Genomic DNA, 20,399 nt, shown 5'->3' with positions numbered 1-20,399 from the left:
CGCACTCCTGCTGCGTGAGAGCCCTTCCTCAGTGAAGCTGCTGCATGTGTCATAGTATTTTATATTCCGCCCAGTAATTGCTAGGACTTTATTGGCCAAGTCCTGTTGCAGAACCACTATGTGTTCATGCTTCACACGGTTACATGTGTTCTTAGTGCTCCCTGGACCCTCTGGACACACCTGAGAGATCACCTCCTCTTCCTGGACCTCTTTCCTCCCTGACTCTGCATTTGACTCTTGTAGGAACTTAACAATAAATGGAGCCGTGCAATAAATGGAGCTGGGGTTCACCCATGTAGCCTGTGTCAGAACACCATTCTGTTTGAAGGCTAGATAATGTTGCTTTGTATGCGTGTTTCAGTATTCATTTAATGTCTTTTACTCCTCTGTTCATGCTGTGATCCTGGCAGTCATGCCTCCTAGAGCCTTGTACATTCTGGGCAGGTACGTGACTTGGTGAGCTGCACCCTTATCCCCAGGGTGCTTTTTAAGCATGAACTTCCCATTGCTCCTCTGCTCTTACTCTGGGAATCCCTTGTCTATTTGCTGAGGGGCCCGAACCTTTCTTCCCACCAATCAGTAGTAAGAGACCCTAATTCAACTTGAAATCTATAAACTTGATTTTCATGACAATTGCTGACACTTTTCCTTTGAAGTTTTATTTTAAAGACACTAATCTTTAAGAAGATTTCAGTGTAAGCCTTTACCTCAAAGAAGGTATCTTGCTATATAAGAAGTTTGGCATGGTTTTCTTTCAACACATCTGATAAAGGAGGTAGCTATGAGTTGTAATATATCTTATTGTTGAAAATATTTCCGCCCTTTCATCCCTGCACACATAGCCTGTTTCAAATTACCCTACGGCATGATGGAAGGTAAAATTTTATTTGCAGCTTGTACGAAATATTACTATGGGACAGAATCTGCTGAGCACTTCAGGAAGCCCACAGTGGGGAAATTGGACTAGAATTTGGAATGCATGAAGAACTCTAATGTGATAGCAGGGAAATGAGGGAGCCTAAATGGGCTCCCACTGGTGGGACTCCCTCAAGTTAGGCCTTTCTACCTCAGATTAAGCACATAAATAAAATCCACCAAAGAACAGGGGAACAGCATTTACTGTTGCTCTGGCATACAACATACTCCTTTGTGAGGCAATAAAGCTCTGTCTTCAGACTTGGAATTTCAAGCCAGCCATCATTTCTACAAGCCTGTGTTTGCTTGTGGTAAAATCATTACTGTGTCACATCTTTATTTTCAACATTGTTGCTAGCTCAGGGTGGTGTGTATCTGGACAGCTGCTCCACACCATTCTGTGGTGTCCATTTCCAGTCACTTCAGTTTTCCAGAAAGCTGAACGAGCTTTTGTCTTCATGGAGAGGAGCAAGGTGGCATCACAAGGCTGTCACAGGAGTACCAGACCTACACGATTAATGTACAGTCACCACCATTTGTTTGTGCAACGGAGAGAGAAGCCACAAGCATTCTCACCCAAATCTGACCTCACTGCCGGTCCCTCTGTTGTTTCCACTCTCCAGAAAATTTGGCTTTTAGAAATACATTTTCAGGGCTAGTATGTTTTCGTAGCATACATGAAGTCCTAGTTTCAACCCCAAGCAGTGCATAAACTAGACAAGTCATACTTGCCCGTAATCTCAGCATTCCACAGGTGGAGAAGGAAGGTTTAGGAGTTCAGTTTCAACCTTAGGTTACAGAGTGAGTCTGAGGCTGGCCGGAGATTCTAGACACCCTGTTTTGGAGGGGAGGAAGGAAGGAAGGCAGGAAGGGAGGGAGGGAAGGAGGGAGGGAGGGAGGGAGGGAGGGAGGAACGAACAGAGGGAGGGAAAAAGGTGAAAGTGAAGGAAGAACATTTTTAACATAATCCATTCATAGGTATTTATATATTATATCTGTTATATATCACAGCAAGTATCCTTACCCATCTCCCCATAGATTCATAGTCCTCTGCATTAGACAAAACCACTGCCATTTTGAATCAAAGCATCTGTGACCCCCCCACACAGGAGACTGTTGGAGGACCATGCCTGTTAGCACTCTCTTATGAGGACCCTCACAAGGTCCCTTTCTGGGTTATATTATAAAGGAACAGTTGATTGGGGGATTCTTCGGTAGATAACATCCCATGAGTTGTCAGGGAACTTCCAGGTAATGAAACCACCTATGTTGCACCATGATCTGTGGATAGCACCTCACTCATGCTCCCTGTACAGGAGGTCTGTCAACCTACTGCCACAGCAAGATGAACATGGAGGAAGTGTTCTCTTTGGTCTGCCCATGCCCTCACTTGCTGTGGTGAATAGACTTCCCAGGAAATGTCTCCACATCGTCCATCACAGCTTTCTTGTCTGCAGATGGGGTCATAGGCATGTCTGTACATGTCTTACCATAGGCCCTCCCTGGAAGGCTTTAGGGGGACACAGTGGGTCCAGGAGGCAAGCACCAAGCATGAAGTGAAGATATAACAGGTGCAGGTCTTCACCTCATCACAAGTAGAGCCGCCACCTACCAGTTGATACTTGCTACTCTCCTTCTGATTGGGATTGTTTCCATTTCTCCTCCATGGGAGAGACCTCTACAAGGACAGCTGTTTCTTGAATTACAAGAGCCTCCATAGTTGGAGCACAGTAGTGCGCTGAGCTGCCCTTTGTCATACCACAGCAAGCATTCCTCCTATCTCCCCATGCAAGTATCCCCTGTCTCCCACCTCCCCGTCACTTGTGGATGTTTCTATTGACAGGAAATGTAAGTTTCTTTGATCTCAATTGGTTTCCTACAAGTGGAATACTAGTAGTAGATAAAATTTTATACCCATTGTTTTATTAAAGAGATGAAGTTCGTTCATTCATTCGTTTCCTCCCTTCCTTCCTTCCTTCCTTCCTTCCTTCCTTCCTTCCTCCCTTCCTTCCTTCCATGAATCAATCTGCTTTGTGTTGGGACTAATAGGTGAAGCCAACAATTCTGGCCCCCAGGCATCCTTTCCTCCACTCTGCAGAGTTCATGTGACATCAATTTCCCCAACAGTTGGTTGCATCCACAGCACTTACACAGTTCCCCCATGGGCTTTATCCTCCAAACTTTTATTTTTAACAAACCTTATCTACCACATTTCTTCTTAGGCTTACAAGAGATAATTGGGCATGTAGAGAAAACGTCACAAGGCCCCTGACCACTGGTGTTCTGTAGTAGTATACACTGTCTTAGTTTCTCTTGTTGCTGTGGTAACATACCTGACAGAAGCAACTTAAAGGAGAAGGGATTTATATTGGATCACAGCTCCTGAGCACACAGTTCATCTTGGCAGGAAAGCACAATGGGATCCATTGATGTGGGTTGTATATCTGAGCCTCCTCATGTCTCAGTGGACTCTGCCGGCCACACCTCCTTCCTTAAGCATTCTATAACCTCCCCAAACAGTGCCACTGATTAGCAACCAAGTGTTCCTTTACATGATAATGTAGAGGAACATTTTAATTTCAAAGAGTAGCACACTCATCTGTCCATCCTTCCATCCATTCGTCCATCCACTGGTTCTCCATTTTCAGCAGGAGTGTATTGGTATTTAAGCTGATCTGGTTTGATGGTAGGCTCTTTTTAACTTTCAGAAATCACTATCCCATTATTTTATATGGTCACTCTGCAAATATTTACTGCCAACCTACTGGGTGCCACTTAGATACAAGTAAATGTTCAGGACCAAAGATTCAAAGGCAGACAAACTCAAGGTCCCTGCCTATGCATAGGGTTGGGGCAACAATGACCTCAGCCAACTCCCGATTGGTGCCATGGCTCCATCTGGCCAAGCTGTCTTCTGTAAGCAGATTATCTCTTCAGCCTCGTTTCCTTACCTTCTGATGGAGCCTGTTTCCTGTGAGTTTCTTTAATGTCCATTTGTAGGGAGGAAACAACCCACTTCTAATTACTCTCCATTGTTCTCCCAAATTCATCATACAGATCTGAGTCTGCATGATGCAAGCTGCATTTAGAACAGGGCAGGCAGCCCCCTTATTGCTAAAGCCGAATGGCTTCTGCCTCAAATTAAAATGTTTGACTCTCCTGGTACTATCTGCCTTTTCTTTTCCACGGTTTTGCTCATATGTTGCTTATAAATCTTATTAAGTATGAATGTTTGGCTCCTGGTTAAGCGAAATATTTTATTTAGCTCAGCCAAAGCCAAGCATGGGGCAGCCTGGGAACACTTAGGCACCTCACCGCACCCCAACACATCTGTGGAGTTTGCTTACTTGGGGCTATTTGTTTTTAGGAAAAGTGGGAGAGTTCTTCTCGACACTGACTTGATACTTAGGTCTCAGCCTTGTCTTACTGGGCAAAGCACTCTCTGATACCCTGTGGCCTGCCTGGCTGTAGCATAATCCGAAATGCCCCTTGCTGGAGCTCTGTGGACAGCAGCATCTCTAGTTCTAATTTCTGCTTGTAATCTGATGAAGGGGTTTGATTTGCTTCAGCCTTTTGCTTTGTGTTCACTGTGAGCTCAAAGCCACGCATGCCTGGTTGCTCGCACTAGCCCCGCACTCTGGAAATTTGCAACCCAGTTTTGCTTAGACGGCCTCAAGGCCATTGCTGGTTGGGAATTAACTGTCAAATCAGGCTGATAGTGCCCAGCCTTCTGTGTACAGCCATGATCAGAAGCCCAGGGCTTTCTAGCTGCCTGGGAGCCTTCAGATTTTCTGAGAAACAAGGTAAGATGGGAGGATATGGAACATGCATTTCATTTCTGTATCCATTTCCTAATATGCTGCGGAACCCAGTATCCTCCAGCATCCGCCTAGTCCTGCAACTGTCTGAAACGATGCTTTAACTATCGAAGTTCCTAACTACAGCATGCAATTGCTGGAAAACGTCTTTTTATCTTTCTATTGCAAAGCCACAAACGCTTTTATACAGCAAACGTTACTAATTTAGATTCCAAACTTTGGATCAGATTGCGAATATGCCAAGTTGTACCTAAAATATTTTCTGAAACTGCATGTCTTTCGTGTGAACTTATTTCCAGCAGACAGTGGTGGGTGAGCTTCTTTTCCTTAAGTCTTCATGTGGGACAGTTTGGAGAGGACACTGTCTCTTCCTGGGCTTCCTTTCCAGTCCGGAGAAAGACAAGCATTTCCCATCTGTGGACTGAGTGCTTTTACATAGTTAGTACGGTGTCGGAACAAAAGTGAGGTGCCAGGATATTTCGCAGCACAAGTACTCTATTGGGACTAGGCTACAACAGTTCAGGTACTTCCTTTCGTAACATTCAATCACCCTTTGGTCATAATTGTCTTTCTTCAGATTGTTCTGACGAGATGCTTGTATACTTGGAACAAAAGCCTGGATGTCTAATTGACTTATACACGTCCTTTCCAGTGCCTCCATATTGGCCGTAATTTCGAGTTTTTAGGACTTGATATGTGTTTTGATGGATAAAGAAATGTTGGCATCTGCTGTAGCCTGTACGTTTCCCCCCTTGGGCTCTGATCCCAACTAGTAAACCATAAAGGCACTTCCTTGGGGGAAGGAGTTTCTGTCCCGAGTCTGCTTGTGTTTGGTCACTGCCTATAACTGCAGAGCGGATGCTGGCTGTGAGAACTGTTATAAATCCTGTCTCTGCCTGGTTTTCATTAACACGTTCACCCTGGATGTGTGACTTTCCTGTATGGAATTGTTACCAGCTGCCTTTGCTTCATATATCCTGTCTTCGAAATAAATGAGTCTGCCCGCCGGTGTGGCTCAGCGGGCACCATTTGCTGCCAAGTTCAATGACTCGAGTTCAATTCCAAGGACACACATGGTAGAATGAGGGAACTGACTCCCTCGGACTGCCCTCCAACCTCCACACCAGTGCCCTGGCACAGGCTTACCCACGCACCATGCACATGTGCTGTTATCTAGATTTTAAGAAAACAGAAGAGACGTAGCGAGGTAGCCCTTGCTCTTCCCTCCTACCTTCCCACCCTCTCTACAGGAACCTCAACTCTCCCAGGCAAACTACATCACCATTTCTGACTATCTTGACCCAACCTGCTGAATTATACCCCACCCCCATGTAGCTGTTACTTAGTGTTTGATTGTTTCAAGTTATTCTTTTTGCCATAACAATTGAAATGGCCCTGAAGGATGTCGGATATTCGTTTAACCCATGAGCTGCGTCCAGGCTTCTTCAGAAGAGAGGAAAGCAAACCAGAGCTTGGTATGCAAGATTTCTGCAAGGAGTTTCCCAGACGTTGTCCGTTTTGTTATTTGGTTGATAATGTCCTTTTCCCATTGAAATGTCTTAAGCCACTGTGTAACTGTTTTAACACCATGCCATTTCTTTCCCCTTAGATTTCAACAAAAAGAACTTAGGATTCCTGGGATTCCCACATCAAAGAAAAGCTGCAAGGTAACGTGGCCTGTGTTTGAGGGCTCATACGTTTTTGGAGATGTGTGGTGGCTTTTAAGATGATCCCTTAAATCCCCCTTTTCCTTCTACAGACTGGGAGTGGGACTTAGGGCCTCACACACATGCTAGGCAAATGCTTCCCAGTGAACTGTCTGTGTGCACAACCTCTCAAGCTCTTAGATTCTAGCCCATTGAGTTTGTTTGGCAGTATGTTTTTCCTCAAGGTATTATTTAGTTATATATAATCCATACATATATACATATACATGCATGCATGCATATATGCGTACACACACACACACACACACACACACACACACGCACGGGTATAAGCTGGTGGTGTGACTCAATGGTACAGTTCCTATATAGCCTGTCAAAATACCAGGTTCAGTTCCTGTGTGTGTGTGTGTGTGTGTGTGTGTGTGTGTGTGTGTGTGTGTGTGTGTGCGCGCGCGCGCGCGCGCGCGCGCGCGCATGTCTTAGCAGTGTTCCCAGGCAATATCAATTCTTCTGTACTCCACACTTTCTGGGAACCCGTTGAGAAATAGAACCATGTGCTTGTGACATTTGTAACTGATTGCCATCTTAGCAGGTGCCACTGCTCTGTTTCTCTCTCTCATCTTCCTCTGTCTTTTGAATCTGCCCTTAGGGAGTTTTTTACTTTTTTTTTTTATGAGGAAAAAGCTTATTCTTGCCCTTTCGGTCATTTTTCCCCCACACCCATCTTCCTTTCTTCCCCTGCCTGTCTGCATCACTCGCCCGCCCATCCTTGTGAGTTCTCCTCTAGTCTAACCACCTCTCTTTCAACTGCACCTGCAGTTTTCTTCCCCTCAGGGCATTGTGGATACTGATCTAATTTACCTTCTGTCAGACCCTGTTGCTCATTGCTGAGATAAAACAATGCAAAAGGGAAAGAATGTAGCACAGCAGGCAGCTGCACGGGGCCCTCTGCCGCAGGCCACAGTCAGACAATCCTAGATGCACGTGCAGTCATCCCAGATGCGCTTGGGGTGGGGCTCAACCTGTACTGCACTGTGCTAGGAGGAGCTGACCCCTAGGCCAGCCTCCCTTCCCCTCAGATGCTCTTGTCCCTAATGTATTGTGACGCTGGCACTTTTACTACAAACGATTTTGTTCCTTCACATTGTAGTAGCGAGTTATCCGACTCTGCATTTGAAATTGGAGAGTGGATCTTATAAACATACCTTACATGAAAGTCTCTGGTATATTCCATGCACATCTAAAGATAAAGTGAATTAGATGGCAGTTAACAAAAGTACAAACCTAGTATTTGGCTCCCCCATGGGCCATGTCTAGGCCTGTCATTAATGGTACGTTGGGCTCGTTCCCTAACCTTTTCCTAGCAGATTATCTTAACTGCAATGAAGCTGATAAATGAGGGAAAAAAGATAAGGACGAGGAGAGAGGTAGGTATTATTTTCAAGGATAAGAAGAGTGTAAATTGGATTAGTGACCTTGGCTGAATGGGACACCAGACTTCAGAAGCCTGGACTATTATTTTGTGTGACCTGACCATAGTGGCCTACCTGGCAGGGCACCAAGTGTAAAAGGTATTGTTAGCATAGGGTCTGTGTACACACAAGATGAGCAGCAGCAGAGGCGTTTTACCTTCCCTGGCTTCTAATTTACCTATGGGCGATTAGCAAGAAGCCAGCCCTGGCGGAAATATTAAAAACACAGCAACAAACACAAAGCAGGCAGGCCAGTCACCATGCATTTAGATCCCTCCAGATTGTGTGTCCATGGAGTCCTGAGGAGACAGCAGGGTTCGTAGCTGGGGTTAGGGTCCGTACATGTGACAGGACATGCCCCCTTTCCTCTATCAGTCTCTCTTTTCCTTTCTTGTGTTCATAACAAGGCTTCCTGGGTATTTCCTCCCCTTTGCCTGTGCCTCTGTTTGGTGGCCTGAAGGCACACGTAATACCAATATAATTTAACCCTGGAAAAGGCATCAGGACTGCTTCAACAAGCTGCTGGCCTTCTGAGGAACAGACTGAGGCTTGGGTGGTTTAACCTAACATACTCATCTGTTCCGGGATCAAGAGGGTGTTGCCCGTCTGAATAAAGGAAGACAATTCACAGGTTCAATGGGGTCTTCCCCACCACACACCAAGCTGCTGCTTGTGCCAGTGTAATTGCACAGTCGAACACACATCACAGATTATCCTATTAAGAGGAACGCGAATAAATGAAAAATGTCACCAGTATAAAACACACACTTATGCAGGACGGAAACCTGGTTTTACTGCTTAGCGTTTTCTTTTGCTCGGTATTCAACCTTGGTCTTAATTTAATACAACGTTAATGGGATGACTTTTAGCTTTCAGAAAGAGTTTTCCTTGGATGATAAAGAAGAACCTGCCAACCACCGGAGAGGCCTTGATGCCAAGTGCTTAGCTGCACTCCCTAAAGGTAAGGGCTTCTCTCCATGGCTCTGCAAGGTCTGAGCACACTCCTCCCTGACGCTTTTGTCTGGTCTCCTCCATGTCCCTTCCTTCCCTCTCCCAAGCACTAGATCAGTTTAGGGGCCTTTCCTGAATTTTGCACCCCCTCTGTCTATGATTCTTCCCCCCGGCTGTGGCTGGAGGCTGAAGAGAGCACAGTCCATAGTCTCTCTTTTGTCTTTAACTGTTCTAAGGGGCCTGGGGATGTAGCCCAGTTGGTAGAGTGCTTGCCTGGTATGCAGGACACCTAACATCACAGGAACGAGGCTGGGTGGTCCAAGCCTCAAATTCCAGGGTTTGTGAGGTGGACCAGGAGGGGAAACAAAACTCTGCCTCAAGAAATAAAATTACCTAGGAATCTAGAGAGATGACTCAATGGCTTGGCAGTGGTTGAGGGCAGTTGCTCTGGCAGAGGGCCTGGGATTGGCTCTCAGACTCCCATGGTGGCTCACAACCATCTGCAACTCCATTCCTGGGATCTAGCGCCCTCTTCTGACCTCTGTGCGACTAAGCATCAACGTAGTGCACACACATACATACAGGCAAACCATTCATATGTTTAAAAAGGGAGGAGAAAGGACATAAAGTTGGATGGGTATGGGGGGGGGTGGATCTGGGGAGGGCTGAAGGAGGGAAAACCATGGTCAAATTGTATTATATGAAAAATATGAAATAAAATTAAAAATATTTTTAAGAAAAATTCAAGTTACCTTTCCCTGAAGGTAGCTGCTCTCCTAAACTCCCATTCTTCTCCCTCTGCCCCTCACCAACCCAGGGCTGCTTCCCCCAAAATAGAGGCTTCATGCTCGAGAGCTTCTCTCTCTCCCCTCGGTCTCCCTTCCTCCTCCTCTTCTTCCTCCTCCCCTTCCCCCTTCCCCTCCTCCTCCTCTCTCTCTCTCTCTCTCTCTCTCTCTCTCTCTCTCTCTTTCACTATTTAGCCCTGGCTGCCCTTGAACTCACAAAGATCCACCTGCCTTTGCCTCCCGAGTACTGTGACTGAACACATCACAGGTCTGGCTTTCTCGTAGGCAACACAGAGCTGGTGGATACAATATCACAGTCGTCTTTTGAATTTAAAAACTATTATTATTTGTTTGTATATACGTTTATTGGTGTGCACATTCCAGAGACAACTCTGTGTATGTGAATTAATTCTTTCCTTTCACCATGTGGGTCCTGGGGATTGAGCTCTCACCCACTAAGCCGTCTGAGCGGCCTCAACAGTCATCTTTTCTGAGATGCTCGGTCCACTGGCAACAGGTGCACCCGACGCAGGCTACCTGCATGCAGTCAGAACTGGCTCCCTTTGCTTCTGCCTCCAACAGGATATAAACTTTGCCTGGTCATTATTTCCCCAACATTAACAGTAGCATGAGGAATGATCGCTTGGATCCAAAATGTCTGTATCCCAACAGAGCAATGGAGTTCTTCCTTTAGAAAAAGCAGATGTGGGAAAGGACAGGGTTGTTTGTTTTGTTTCTGCTCAAGGATGGGGAAATTTTTAGAAGAAATTAGATCAGAAGACATTTTCTTTTAATAGAAACCAAATCCAGTTTCAAAGGCACGCACAGACAACCTGGAATGTCTCCCAAGAGACTAAGCGGATGATCTGCCCACTCTCCTGAGGAGGGGCCCTTGAAAGGGCTCCAGGGATTGGACTGTGAGGCAAACCTAAACCAGGGCCTGCTTCAGGGGTTCTGTGCTTAGACAGCTGTCAGGTGAAATTTGTGTTGCCTCACATGCTGCGCCAGAGGGATGGCGTGCAGAGTTAAAGGCCATACGTCAGATATCATAGGACGGAAGACCAGAGTTATAGCACTTCCCAATATGGAGGAAACGTGCCCCATGTTTCCAGGGGGTCTGAAACTGGGACAGTGCTGACACTGTACCACTTTCTTTCCTCTGTGTGTGTGTGTGTGTGTGTGTGTGTGTGTGTATGATCAAATTTAATTTATAGGCTAGGCACAAGGGATGCTCAACATGCTACACACTGAGAGCTATGTGATACGGAGCCCAATTGGGCTGCTGCTTTGAGAACACAGCTGAGCTCAGAGACAGACACTGTAGAAAGCAGGCTGTCTGTCAGGGGAGGAAATGGGCTGCTCGCCTTGAGTGTTCAGGAAGGGAGATGGCTAAGCTGTGTTGTGCAGTGGGGCAGGACTGTGCTCTAGTAGATTTGCACGCAGATGTCTGTGTTGTTAGGCATGGGATGACAAGCTCCACCAAGCTGTTAGGAGTTATTGTAGAGGATGCAGACACCCAGCTGCATCCAAGACAAAGCTGTGTTTAACCTCTAGGATTGTGACCAAAACGTAAGTGTGAAAGGGAACAATTTGGTTCCATTGTAGATGATAAGAACTGTCTGGCACAGTTCTATATTGGCAAGGCCATCCCTCCCACCACACCCCCAGCTTCCACATGGGTGCTGGGAATAGAGCCTGAGCCCTCTACCAGAGCACCAGTGCTGTCACTGCCGAGCTGTGTCTCTATCCTCATCAGCAAATGTTTTAAGGCAAATGCCACTTAAAAATAAACACCAGGCAGGCTTTAGTCTCCCAGCATAAAGGCCATTATGAAAATTACATTTATCTATATGTAGTTCTGACTTGTTAAAATGGCCACTTTAAAAGCAACAACAGAAATTGACAGCGACAGAGAATTTGACTAGCATGCAGGAGGCTATGGTTTCAGTCCCTAGCAGAGCAACAGCAGTTACTAATTAATTAAATGCCATGTCTTAATTGCCCCTTTATTGTGTTCCTCCTATGAGTCGACCTATCAAAATGTTAACCCTAAACTATCAGCCTCTCTCCTTACCTGCAAGCCTTTCCCCATCCAGTTAGCTCCTCCCCTGGCCTGATGGCTCCTCCCCTGGCCTGATGGCTCCTCCCCTGGCCTGATGGCTCCTCCCCTAGCCTGATGGCTCCTCCCCTGGCCTGATGGCTCCTCCCCTAGCCTGATGGCTCTGCTTTGTGACCTTCTTTTTCTGCTAACTCCTGGCCTTCGGGTGCTTTTGAAAATTGATGTAGTAAAGACAGGGACGGGCTAAAAGCCATTCTCTGCCAACTTTGGCCATCTCTGCAAAGAAGCAATTTCTTGTCATCTTGGTCTGTCCTGTAGTCAGTGCCCTGCTAAAACCCTCAATCACACAAAGCACTTTCCTTGGTTCTTAGTGATTCTAGAAGAATGACATCATCTCCTAGATTATAGTGTAGAAGCAGATGTTACCACTTCCTTCCAGTGAAGCCTTTGCTGAGGCTCAGGACTTGCTCTCAACTACAGTTAAAGGAAGACAGTTATGTACTGGCCAATGCTTACAGACTAAATGACAGGCTGACAGAGGAGTGGCTGTGTGTGCAAGCCAGGAACTTACAGATGGCCCCAGGGAGTTCAAAGCATAGACTGTGCAAATGCTTTACAAGCTAAAAGCTTCTATACATCAGTAAACATAACAAAAATTTAAAATAGGTAGATACTGGGATTTCTTGCAAGAAAAACAAACAAGCATAAAAACCAGTTTACTAATGAGGGCTTACAAATAAAAATAAGCCTTACTGTTTTAGCCCATCTGAGTTTACCTGTTAGTTAGTTAGTTGGTTGGTAAGTTAGTTGGTTAGTTAGTTAGGAGGTGGGTGCTGCGTGTACATACTATGTGTTTAGTGTCTCCCTTCCTACTTGAAAATAAACAAGGGGTCTGAGAACCAGCATTTGAGTCCTGTCTGGTAGGAAGGTACATTGCAGGAGTAAATGATACTCACACCTAGCCACTAAACACCGCACTGTTTTTTAATTCTTTTCTGCTCTGTTGCAGTTGCAGAATTAAGAAAAATCTTCGAACCAAAGAGAAAAGACTTTTTAGAAATGAAAAGGTAAACTATGTTGTGCTGTGCCACTGGTGGTCAGAGACGTTTATCACGGCATGGTGGAGTCTGTCCTTGGCCTCAGTCCACCCTCACTGTGCTTTTCTTTGCTCTACTGTGCAGAAAAGAAAGAATTGCTAGGCGCTTAGAAGGAATAGAAAATGACCCCCAGCCTATCCTGCTGCAGAGCTGCACAGGGCTAGTGACTCACCGGCTGCTGGAAGAGGACACGCCCAGATACATGCGCGCCACAGATCCTGCAAGCCCTCATACTGGTGAGAACCTGACAGTGCTAGGCAGGGCCCTTGTCATGCCAGAACATTACCTTCATGATCCTGCAGTGCTGGAGAATGAGACGCCTGATACCCAGTTTAAAATACCAACCAACACAGCTAATGGAAGGAAAAGCCGATACTGGCTCACAGTCTGGGGAGTACAGTCCCTCATGGCACCGAAGGCATGGCGTTGTGGTGAGGAGGGAGAGGAAGCTGGTCACATACACACATGGTCAGGAATCAGGACTGAAGCTGTTGCCGTTCCCTTGGCTTTCTTCCTTTCCACTCTTTTGTTCAGTCTGGGATCCCAGCCCCTTGGGTGGTACCACTTACACCAGGGTAGATGTTCCTTCTCAGTTAGTCCTCTCTGGAAATGACTCTGAGTCCACTTAGAGTAATATTAACCACCCTATCCAACAACGCACTTGTGCATATATACGGTGCTTAAGTATTCTGGCCATGAGACCCCTCTAGACAGAGGCTCACCAGGGGCAGGCATAGTGTCCATCTCCCCACACTCTCATTCCTCACCACAGGATCTGCGTCAAAGACTGTTGGTAAATGTCTATCTGTAAAGGAAGTATCCTGCTGTGTCCCTCGGTTATACTAGGTGTCCAGATGCCCAGCAAAGGGATGGCTTCTCCAAGCAGAAGTTAAAAGCAAGGCTGGCCATGCGTGATTTCGGTCACTACTTTCAGGATTCATGCAACAGAAGCCTTCTATTTTCATGTGTGTAAATGTATTGCATATTAACTTTCAACATGCTGTGTCTGACTTGACTTTTCCTTGGGCATGCCTGGTCATGAACATTGGTTACCCGACCTGACCTTGGAGGCAACAGTATATTCGCTCATGGCTGAGCTTCCCGGTTCTGTCCCAGGCTCAGACTCTGAGGTGCTTCTTTTAGCCATTGTTGACCAGGTTCCTCTTCAGAAAGCGCTCATGATCTCATGGTTCCATGCTAAATTTGCTGCCATTCATGACTTTTGATAAAGAACCATGGGAGAGCCAAGAATAGATAAAACTACCAGAAACAAACCCCTGTGTTCATAATGTCTTCATCCATATAACATATAACCTAACCATCAGATATAGTGAGCAAATTAGGTCTTGATTTTTAGACGTAAGTTATGTAGCCCAAGCTGGCTTGAACTCACTGGCTTCTAGCTTCGGCCACATGCTGGTGCTATAGGCATGCACAACCAAGAAAGAATTATTTACAGTAGGAACTGAGCTACTCTAGAGACGAGGAAAGGACGGATTCCTCTTCCCATTTCATTCCAACCTCAAAAGTAAATTCTGGTTAATCTTGTTATAATCCAAAAGAAGTTGTTGGGAACTTGTAAACATGGGCGTATATTTCATTCACGTGGACTTAAAAGACACAGCTGAAGAAATATTCCAAATGAAGAACAAGTCAGTATTTCTCAGAGCAGGGTAGTAATTGATTTCACAGCCTAGCAAGCGACTTAAGGGTCTCAAATGCTCTCAAATAATTAAACAGTTTTGATGTGTGTGTGTGTGTGTGTGTGTGTGTGTGTGCGCGCGCGCGCGCGCGCGTGTGTGTGTGAAACTGGGCAAAGCCACATCTGTAAGAGCAATTACCTTGTTGAGCATTGTGAAAACCACAATCCATCTCTTTAAATCACAGAAGTTCTGGTGTCTTCTATCTTTCCTAGAAGAATCTGAACTTGCCCTTTGGCCTCGTGTGAAATAGTAAACTCAAAAACAAAACATAAAAATAAAGGGGAATGGATGCTGAGCAGAGGCCCGTGGGAGTGTGTGGGGGGCAGATACCAGCCTAGTGAGGTGACTTTAGGCTGGCCCCTCCGTGAGTGGCAGACAGTGTGGTGGACTCTGTGTTGGTACACAAGATTGTGCTTGGCCTCTTATGTTACATCCTGTGGTCTTCTTGCAGGGCGATCCAATGAAGAGGAAGACACTCCTGGGTCCTCCCTTGAAAAGCAAACTCCTAAATACGGCACAGAAACCTCGGGCATCCCTAGTTCGGGCTCCATGGACACCCACAGTCTGGAGTCCAAAGCGGAAAGGATCGCAAGATACAAAGCAGAGAGAAGGCGGCAGCTGGCGGAGAAGTACGGGCTGACCCTGGACCCTGAAACCGACTCCGAATACTTGTCTCGATATGCCAAATCTCGGAAGGACCCGGATGTAGCTGAGAGAAGAGGGAAAAGTGACAAGCAAGAAGAACAGAGCAAAGATGCCAGTTCCCGGCACTCCAGGACGGAGTCAGGGCCCAGGACCAGCTTGGTGGTGTCCCAGGACGGTGCCCCGCTAGGAAGCAACTTGTCTGACCAGGAGCTGCTGCTCAATGTGGAGAACCAGCGAAGAGTCCAAGAGCCCACACTAGGAGAAGATGGTTCCTCTGCCTTCTTTTCTGAGCGCAGCACCTCCTTTTCCGAAGTGCCCAGGTCTCCAAAGCACATACCCAGCTCACCGCTGCAACAGCCAGCCTCCCCGAGCCTCCCCGGTGACTCCCCACTGTCTACAGAGGCGCGAGCCAGGTAAGCATTGAACATTTGTTCCTCTTTGTCGATCACAGATGTCCCAAGGTCTCCTCACTGCAGTTGTAGTTTCTATAGTGTCCAGACAGATCCTGTAAGAGCTAGAAGCTGTCCCTACTTCCTCTGCCCTCCCCATCTCTGTCAGTGCCTTCTTTTCAATTAAGCAGGGAAATAGGGAAATTTACACAGAACTCCTCATGCAGGACTGTTGCTGTGTTTCTGAACAAACGGGGGTGGGGGAGTGTCTCTGTTTATGGAGAAGATTCTAACTGATAAAAATATATGTTCTAAGGCATTGCTACATAAATATGTCTAGAGTAAAGAGAGCCACAACTGAGAGAAAGCCCTGGAAAAAAGGGCCAGTCAAACACAGGAGCAGCTTCTGTGTAGGAAAAGGAAAAGGGCAGATATAAATTCCAGAAGTCAGATGACAGAAGACAGTGCATGTTTGTTTCTAAAATTTTTTTTCTTTTTTGTCGGAGCTGGGGACCGAACCCAGGGCCTTGTGCTTGTTAGGCAAGCACTGTTTCTAAATTTAAGTTGAAAAAAAATTGCTGTCCATGTGAAAACATGGTTTACTTAAATACCTAGCTTAAAGGGTCAGTTGGATGTCTGGGTAGATTCCTAAACACCCTTTCAATTCAAACAAGCAACAGTTTTATGGGTGACATCTGAAGGGCTGAAACCCTAGAGTCCAGCAAATTTATTCTGGGGTAATGATTGTATATGATACACAGCTAAATGTACATATGTATACACACACTCCTGTATGTGAATATGTCCTTATTGTGTTCATTTTAAGTACATGTTGGGAGCATCTCTTCGTTGGTTTCCCTGGTAAACATCTACTCCACCTTACCTGGCAGTGAGGAAGCTGAGGCAAGCAAGCATTTCAGATGCTGAAGTTTTAGAAGACCCACAGGTGTCTGTCACCATGTACTGAGTCATCTAGTCTCAGGTGCTCAGATGCCAGTCTCTGAAATAATTAGATTCTGTACGTCCCAAGGAAGTATTTTGAGGACCGTTGTTCAGTGTTGGGACTCAAGTACTTGACACTGAGAAACGGAGAGAACCATTCCCAGGTATTTTGTAGAGTGGTGTCTTGCCTAGAAGCACACATTTCATAGAAAAAGTGCATCATGTAGTTCAGCTATTTCTATAAAAGGAAATCCTGTACGTATTTTTTTTAATTATCTTTAGTCTTTTTTTAAAAGTCCTGTCGTTATCCCCTCCCGGTCTGCCCTGGTCTGCCCTCCGACAGTTCCTCATCCAGTGCCTCCTCCCCTGTCTCCAAGAGGATGTCCCCACCCGACCCTGCCATTCCCTGAGGACTCAAGTCTCTAGGTCCTTAGGTGCATCTTCTCTCACTGAGGCCATACCAGGCAGTCCCCTGCTGTATATGTGTCAGGGGTCTCATATCCGATGGTGTATACTGCCCATTGGTGGCTCAATGTCTGAGAGATCTCAGGGGTCCAGGTTAGTCGAGACAGCTGGTCTTCCTGTGGCATTGCCTCAGCTTCTTCCAGCATTTCCCTAATTCAGCCACAGGGGTCCCCGGCTTCTGTCTGTTGGTCGGGTGTAAGTATCTGCATCTGACTCTTTGAGCTGCTTATTGGGCCTCTCAGAGGGCAGCCATGTAAGTACACCATAGCATCAGTAACAGTGTCAGGCCTTGGAGCCTCTGCTTGAGCTGGATCCCTATTTGGGCTCTCACTGGACCTCCTTTCCCTCAGTCTCTTCATTTTTTTCCCTGCTAATCTTTTAGACAGGAACAATTCTGGGTCGGAGTTTTTGACTGTGGGATGGCAGCTCCATCCTCTTACTTGATGCCCTGTCTTTCTACTGGAGATGAACTCTACAAGTTCCCTCTCCCCACTGTGAGCATTTCATGTAAGGTCCCTCCCTTTGAGTCCTGAGATTCTCTCACCTCCTAAGTTTCTGGTACCTTCTAGCTGAGATCCCCACCTCCCGCCTCCTGAGGTTGCCTGTTTCTGTTCATTCTGCTGGCTTCACTCCTGATCCCCCACCCCAAAACCTGATCTTGTTCCCCTTTTCTCTTCTCCCTCCCCTCTCTCACCCAGGTCCTTCCCTCCCTCCACCCTCCATGATTGCTTTCTTCTCCCTCCCAACTGGGATTGAATCCAAGTGGGATTGAAACACCTTCAGTTGGGTTTTATTACTACATTTTATTTACGTATTTTGCATATGCACATATGGGACATGTGTGTTTGCAGTGTGACCTGTGTTGTGCCTGTGACAGTCAAAGGACAATTTACAGGAGTCTATTCTCTCCTTCCACTATCTGGGGCCTGGTCATCAGACTCAGGTCAGCAAGTTTGGTGGAAAGCACCTTACCTGTTGAGCAGACTCACCAGCTAGCCCCTCCCCAGATGTTTCGTATAGAGAGCAAAGAGCCCAACAGATGCTTACTTAGAAAAAGTACATCCGTCTAAGAAAATGAGGAATCTAATCTGGTCTAATCTCTGATTTTCATGGGACAACTTTGATATCACTTCCTCGTGCAGGAGTGCCCTGAATTACTAGTGAAATACCAGCTTTAGGGCAGTGTCTACCCGGGTGATGCATTTGTTCAGGGATTATGTAGTATTCTATAAGGTGATGGAGAAACTCTGTAAGTGATAGAGGGATGGGTGCTTAGCTCATCCTGTCACATGCCTGGGAATCAAGGCACATTTTATCGTGAAGAAGTGAAGAGAACACATTCTACGGAAGTAGGGGCTGTAGGTCAGGCCCAGCTATCCCTTGGAACCGCAAGTTTTGCGTCCTCTGAAGAAGGCCGTTCCTGGGGTTAATTGTTGCTTGTGAGTCAGGAAGGGTGAGTCTGGAAGCAGGAGTTAACCAGTAACACTGGATTATTATCAACATGTCGGCTGATCTTAAGGATTAGTCAGCCTTTCAAAACTATGAACTCCTGCTCCCACCAAACTCTCCTTCAATCGTTTATGCAATTTTTATTTTCTTATTGAGAATAATGTTATTCTGTGTGGAAATGCAGAAGCTCTCTCCTTCGGGTCCCCAGCTGCTGTGTGCCTGAGCACCACCTGTCACCCCGTTCGTTCTCTGTGTGTCATGTGACTTAGAGGAGGAAAATGAAATTCAGCTCGACCCCTATTCTGAGAGCAGACTCGCTCTAGAAAAGCCGTGTTCGTTAGCTCTTTCTCACCATACCCCAGCCCCTCTCCAGCTCCGCTTCTCCAAGACAGCAGAGAAGTCATGGAGAACAGAGCTGAAAGTTGACCTTAGAAGAGCTGTGGGTTAGGGCCTAATCAGTGCTCGTCTCGAGCACCTGCCCACAGATAAATCACACTCCCTTCCCTGAGATACAATAACACATGTAGCCCTGACTGGCCTGAAACCCCCTGTGTAGACCAGGCTGGCCTACAGAACTTGCAGAAATTTGACTTTCTCTGCCTTTGCCGTCCTGGGATTATGACCGTATCTCTCTTACCTACCTCGGTGCAAGGGTTTGGTGGCCTAGCTGATCTTTTTTACTCCTCAGAACTAATCTAGCTTTGTATTCTGTCCATACCAGGAGCTCAGTAAACATATATCAGGTCACACATGCACAGGCGTGCGCACACGCGCACACACACACACACACACACACATACACACACACACACACACACACACACACACACACACACACACACGTCAGCCTGAGTGTGAGCTTGTATCTGCCCGTCAGTTTCCTTATTCAGAGATGAAAGGACAATGTATCAGGATACAATGTATCTAGGAAGGCAGAGCAGAGACTGCCATGGGCATTCCTCCTTCACTGTCTGCTCATCTCCTCGTGAGAGCTTCAAGGCCTGAAACAGTCTCCAGACCCTCAGGTCCTCGTGGTTGTGGTTGCTGCCCATCTATCCATGACCTATGGAATCTATCCATGACCTGTGGAGATGTCTGCAGCAAAGTGTAGTACCTGGGTGTTCATCCTGCCTTGACTCCCATTAGCTCTGGGCAGCAGCTACCGTGTTCTGTGGACACTAGGGCAGAGTGTGGGAAATAGGTCTCAGATCCATTCTCCAAAGAGGAGTCTTAGGCTGTTCTGCTGCTAATAAGTGGTTAACTCATTTTCTTTCTGTTTTTCATCTAATTCTGTCCTTCCTGGCGAGTGGTAGTTCCTTTGACTTCAATATGAATGTTTGCTAAAATGCCAGTCTAGAATGTATAGTAGCCGATGTGTGTGGGAGAGATTTCCATTGTAAACTGTGTCTAGTAGTGTGGCCATTGCTGTACCCACACTTGTATGTACAACAACAGCCTTCCACACAGATGATTCCCAACAGTTAGCCAAACTAAATGAGGTGGGAGAATCCCACCCTCCTGTAATCAGAGCTGCATGAGACTTTGCTGTAACGAGGTTTTGTTTGGGTGGTGTTGTTGTTGATGTTGTTGTTGTTGTTGTTGTTGTTGTTGTTGTTGTTGTTGTTTTTACTTTTGGGATGAGGTCTCATTGGGTGACTCTGGCCAACTACAGATGGAAATCCAGCTCTCACTGGCCAATCACACATCAAAAGCCAATCCATTCACCTGGAGTTTCTGCTTCCTTGTTCTCCCCCAGTGACTCCGCAGTCTTCTGCCAGTGGAGGTTCCCTCAGCACAGCAGGGTCTTGGCTCACTCCCAACACCTCCTCAATGAATTCTAAGTCTGGAGATTGTTGCCCGGTTGGTAGAGTGCTTAGCTGGTGCGCATGAAGGCCAGATTCGAGCCGGGCACAATGTGCACTGCCACTCCCTGTTTGTACAGCGATGCTTCGTGCCTGTAATCCTAGGACTTGAGAGGTTGAGGCAGGAGTTACAGCCATTCATTCCAGTTTACCCACGGCTATTGCATGAATTCAGGGCAG

The 20,399-nt window shown here is 46.4% G+C and overlaps 1 protein-coding gene across 50 annotated transcripts in view; it reads left to right on the top strand.

Moving 5' to 3' along the window:
• Svil (supervillin) overlaps positions 1–20,399 on the top strand; it is a 193,896-nt gene that overhangs the window by 111,082 nt on the left and 62,415 nt on the right. For all 50 annotated transcript variants that reach the window (NM_001108416.3, XM_087591133.1, XM_087591131.1 and 47 more), the window contains 5 exon segments: positions 6,343–6,400; positions 8,742–8,833; positions 12,677–12,734; positions 12,849–13,000; positions 14,919–15,525. In NM_001108416.3, coding sequence (NP_001101886.2) covers positions 12,727–12,734; positions 12,849–13,000; positions 14,919–15,525 — 767 coding nt within the window. In that variant the 5' untranslated portion in view covers positions 6,343–6,400; positions 8,742–8,833; positions 12,677–12,726.

The sequence above is a fragment of the Rattus norvegicus genome, chromosome 17 (assembly GCF_021556685.1).
Source record: "Rattus norvegicus strain SHRSP/BbbUtx chromosome 17, alternate assembly SHRSP_T2T, whole genome shotgun sequence".
In the NCBI taxonomy this organism is placed as follows: Eukaryota; Metazoa; Chordata; class Mammalia; order Rodentia; family Muridae; genus Rattus; species Rattus norvegicus.
The sequence above is the reverse complement of the archived record's forward strand: the minus strand, read 5'-3'. Positions and strand labels throughout refer to the sequence as shown.